At 45.1% G+C, this 4,731-nt stretch overlaps 1 protein-coding gene across 1 annotated transcript in view; it reads right to left on the bottom strand.

Moving 5' to 3' along the window:
• Nucleotides 1–330: 330 nt before the first annotated feature.
• Nucleotides 331–4,731, bottom strand: part of sgca (sarcoglycan, alpha) — a 6,910-nt gene continuing 2,509 nt past the window's right edge. Inside the window, exons 4-11 of the mRNA XM_080841388.1 lie at nucleotides 4,295–4,364; nucleotides 3,942–4,140; nucleotides 3,379–3,562; nucleotides 2,320–2,528; nucleotides 1,903–1,929; nucleotides 1,289–1,477; nucleotides 925–951; nucleotides 331–753 (exon numbers count right to left, since the gene is read on the bottom strand). Of these exons, the coding sequence (XP_080697514.1) occupies nucleotides 747–753; nucleotides 925–951; nucleotides 1,289–1,477; nucleotides 1,903–1,929; nucleotides 2,320–2,528; nucleotides 3,379–3,562; nucleotides 3,942–4,140; nucleotides 4,295–4,364 (912 nt within the window). The 3' untranslated portion in view covers nucleotides 331–746. The remainder of the gene's footprint in view (nucleotides 754–924; nucleotides 952–1,288; nucleotides 1,478–1,902; nucleotides 1,930–2,319; nucleotides 2,529–3,378; nucleotides 3,563–3,941; nucleotides 4,141–4,294; nucleotides 4,365–4,731) is intronic.

Here is a 4,731-nt window from a genome sequence, read left to right as displayed (position 1 = left end):
TGGTGTGGCAGTAAAGGCAAATAATGTATGAACACACAGAAGCACACAGAAACACAATCTTAGTACTGACAAGTGGTGGCCCAGAAAAGCTTACTGGACAACAGTAACCACATCTGGTGGTTAACACTGTCCTGTGGGCTTTGTAACAGTTTTTTTGCCTCAAAGTGATATACTGTGTTTAGAAAACATCTAGGCCAACGTACAAGTTAGGGCATGAGAGGACATAACAGCCATGTTAAGAAACGTCCCACAATGCAATAAGAATGGTTTTATTCCACAAACTGCAGACATGGAATAAACATGGGGCTTGAGTAGAAGAAGCCTGGTCTGAGTGTATTACGTCCAAGGCCCTAACAAAGGGATTGTGTTTCTTTACAGGTAAACTAGACTCAGTCAGTTGCATTTAGTCTTAGTCTTTGGGTGTGGTTCTAGCATGTTCTAAAAAGACATTCAAACTCACCAGTTTTGTGTGATTCTTTATTAAATATACAATGACAACACAGGTGTTTCTTCCCTATAATGCATTTGCTCTGTAGAATATGGTTGTTGTGAAGCTTAGTGTGTGGTTCCATGAGAAGTAGAAAAAAATTATATTTCTCTCATGGAAAAATTACATACAGTCAACCCTATCACACATCTACGTAATATCATAATTCAAAACACTACTCTATTATAAACCCTATTCTATTAGAAACCTCAGCAAATCATGTCCTCCATCATTTCCCATTTGGTCAATTCCCGTGGTTTCATTTCCTGAACAACAAGAGAGAGAAAATGCAGATTTTGTATTTGATTTGTAAGATATAATGTAGTCGTGATTACTGATGACCATCCACGAAGAGTTGCCTGCTAAAACTATTGCTTTTGTCTCCATCTAGTGGGCAGATATGGAGCATGCAAGTCGGGTGGTGAGCAGTTCTTTACCTGGGCAGGGTGTCTACATTTGGATCTCTGAAAAAGAAAAAAGAAAACATTTACCACAAATACCCGTGAAGACATTTTGTATTTCATAAAAACATTGTTCGTCATTAAACACAATATTTGATATCAGATGACTTTGGGGTCTTTGCTCATAGTCTTTAGATTTATGCTGAAGTGAACTCCTTCTTTTAAAAGAGAAAAAAATCCCCCAAATGATTCAAAAGGATCCAGATTCGACCCTTTGAGAAAGTGTATTAACATTTAGGTATGTCAATAAAACCCCTCCCACTCCCCTCCCGTGTGTCTTGTTTGACACATGGCCAAGGGAACCTCTGTGCGGATGTTGTGTGTTGCCGTGGTGACTCACTGCTGGGCCATGATGAGAGGGATGCTGTCTGGCTGGTAGGCCCGCTGCATGGCTGGCACCCTCTCCCCTGTGCGGGTGCTGAACATGGGCAGGGTGGAGAGGGGCGGGGGCACCCCCTCTCTGGTACCAGCCATATCACGCAGCTCATTGGTGTTGCCCACGATAGTGTGGTGGTGGTAGAGCTGCAGCCTGGAGGAGGAAGAAGAGAGAGAGAGAAGGAGGAATGAGACAAAGGAGGAGAGAAAGATAGGGAGAGGAAGAGGAAGAGATGTAGAGAAAAAAAGAGAGAGAGGGAGAGAGTGATAGATAGATAAAAGGAAAGAGAGAAGGAGAAATGAGCCAGAAAGGAGAGGGAGATAGGGAGAGAGAGAGAGAGACAGAGAGAGAGAGAGAGAGAGAGAGAGAGAGTAGGGGGAATAAGACAGAGAGGAGAGGGAGATAGGGGGAGAGAGATGGAGAGAGATAGAAGGAGGAATGAGAGAGAGAGGAGAGGGAGATAGGGGGAGAGAGAGAGAGAAAGAGGAATGAGACAGAGAGGGAGATAGGGAGAGAGAGAGTAACTATGGAGTAGGTTGCAATAGTTGTAAATGGTCGCTGTTTTAAGTTTCACTTACTCAGGTGTCATGGCATCCCGCTTGTATCTGTAAGCAGAAAGAAACAACAAAGTAGACGTCAGCATCACTGAAAAATATCAAACTAGAGCAGTCTCCGTACCTCCAGATGAACTCATTCAAAATCTCAAACTGGAATAGTCTCAGTATCTCCAGATGAACTCATTCAAATCTTAAACTAGAGCAGTCTCCGTATCTCCATATTAACTCATTCGAAATATCAAACCAGAGCAGTCTCCGTTTCTCCAGATAAACTCATTCAAAATCTCAAACAGAATAGTCTCCGTATCTCCGGATTAACTCATTTAAAGTCTACTAATGGCACAGCAGGTGAGTCAGAAAGTTGAGAGGAATACACTCAGAGAAGATGTGATTGGAGAGGAATACATTCAGAGAAGATGTGATTGGATAAGAACTTACAGGCCCTCCCTCCTGCAGCACATGACGTAGGTCAGGAGGAGGAGCAAGATCAGCGCCAGCGCGAAGGGGAAGATCACCGTGACGACGTAGTCAGTGGAGAAGTCACGGGGGGAGACGTATTCGGGGGGGTCAAACTCCCCAGCAGGTTCCAGGATACCAGGACCCATGGTAGGGGCAGGTGGAGGAGGGGTCGGCTTTGACAAGTCAAACTGACCAAAGGGGGGAAATAGGCGGAGAGATGAGTGGATGGAAGGATGGATGGATGGATGGATGGATGGATGGAGGGAGGGAGGGAGGGAGGGAGGGATGGATGGATGGATGCATGGATGGATGGATGGATGGATGGATGGAGGGAGGGAGGGATGGATGGATGGATGGATGGATGGATGGATGGATGGATGGATGGATGGAGGGAGGGAGGGATGGATGGATGGATGGATGGATGGATGGATGGATGGATGCATGGATTGACAGACGAACAGATGGATGGATATAGGTGTGAATAGATGGATAGGTGGATAGGTTCTTAACTGCCTTAACACATCACGCACCTCTCAGTTCTTAACTGCCTTAACACATCACGCACCTCTCAGTTCTTAACTGCCTTAACACATCACGCACCTCCCCATTCTTAACTGCCGTAACCATGACACACCTCTCCTTTGCCTGAATAGTCATGCGTGCCCTTAAAGGTACAGCGTGTACTATCAGTAGTACAGTGTCTACACCATGTGAATGAGCTGCATGGGAGCCCAGCTGTAGTGTGATGTGTGTGTGTGTGTGTGTGTGTGTGTGTGTGTGTGTGTGTGTGTGTGTGTGTGTGCGTGCGCGTGCGCGTGCGCGTGCGCGTGCCTGAGTGCGTGAGTGCGTGCGTGTGCGTGTGCGTGTGCGTGTGCGTGTGCTTGTGCGTGTGCGTGTTGCTATGCGCGTGCGCGTGCGCTTGTGATGTGTGTGTGTGTTTGTGTGTGTGAGTGTGTGTGTGTGTGTGTGAGCGCGTGTGTGTGTGTGTCTGTGTGTGTGTGATGCGTGTCTGTGTGTGATGTGTGAGCACCACCTCACCAGGGTAGAGCGGCACCACTCCATGCAGTTGCTGGCCACAGCACAGTTGCTGCAGTCTGTGGACACCTTCATGAAGGTGCCTGGGTGCTTGCTCAGTTCCTCACACTGAAGCCCGTGCTGTGGGGACAGCACCCCCTGCAGGCACCGAGAGAAGTAGGACTCAGAGCCCAGCTTCACGTACACGCTGGGAATAACACACACACACACAAACACACACAGAGAGACATACACAGACATTTTCAAAGACACGTTACACTTACATTTGATTACATTTAATTACATTTTGATAAATGCCTGTCTGAAGGTGTTTTATATACAGCTGGTTTAGTAATATGGGACAGATATGAAAACCAATCAAAAGATATGGGGGGGGGGGGGCATTCATTGATTCATTAGTGATTATGAGAGGTCTTCTTTCATTGATTCATTAGTTCATTCATTAGTGATTATGAGAGGTCTTCTTTCATTGATTCATTAGTTCATTCATTAGTGATTATGAGAGGTCTTCTTTCATTGATTCATTAGTTCATTCATTAGTGATTATGAGAGGTCTTCTTTCTTACCCCTCAAAATATCCAGGGAGGGGCAGTGGCACCCGGCCACCTTGGTCAAGGGCCGACGTGATGTTGACAAATTCCAGATCGTCCACACCCCACATCTTCTGTACATCCTGCTTTATCTCATACTGAACACTAGAGGGCAGCACTGTCTCAATTTCCCTTCGCGGGAGGAAGAACTCTGCCTGGAAGGGCGTCAGCTTGACTGGAAGAGGATGTGAACACGCAGTTTGGTATGGTACACTGATTCAAATATTACTAAATATAAATTCTAAATATAAATATTAATTCTGATCTAGGACAAATATTGAAAGGTGATCAATATTTAGGTGTTTTAGGGTATATGTGTGTATGTGTACCTCGTGGAACCACATTGATGATCAATGAGTCCTCAAAGGTTTCCGAAGACTGTCGGTTGATTGCGATTATCTGTGCCAGAAACAGAAAACATTGAGTGGCTTATCCAACAAACCCGCAGACAGCAAGTTTATGAACATCCTTTTGATTTTACATTATATGTAGTTGCCCCTTTGGATATTTAGCATCTTTATTCAGTGGTGTACTGCTTCAAAATTCATTAAATTAATTAATAATTAAACACACAGAGAGATAGAGCACAGAGTCTAGTTTGACAGACATTGATAGATATTGCTGTCCAGCCTTCAAGGTGTATCCTGTCTCATCTCTTTTGAGTTCCATCTCTTGCCTAAAGCACTGAACACTATATCTCGTTTTCACGAAGAGATTTGGCAAACCGTCGCACCATAGGCCTGTGTGTCCTCCTCTCCTCTTCATT

This window comes from Sprattus sprattus, assembly GCF_963457725.1.
Source record: "Sprattus sprattus genome assembly, chromosome: 6".
In the NCBI taxonomy this organism is placed as follows: domain Eukaryota; kingdom Metazoa; phylum Chordata; class Actinopteri; order Clupeiformes; family Clupeidae; genus Sprattus; species Sprattus sprattus.
Note: the sequence above shows the minus strand (reverse complement) of the source record. Positions and strands in the feature narration are given on the sequence as shown.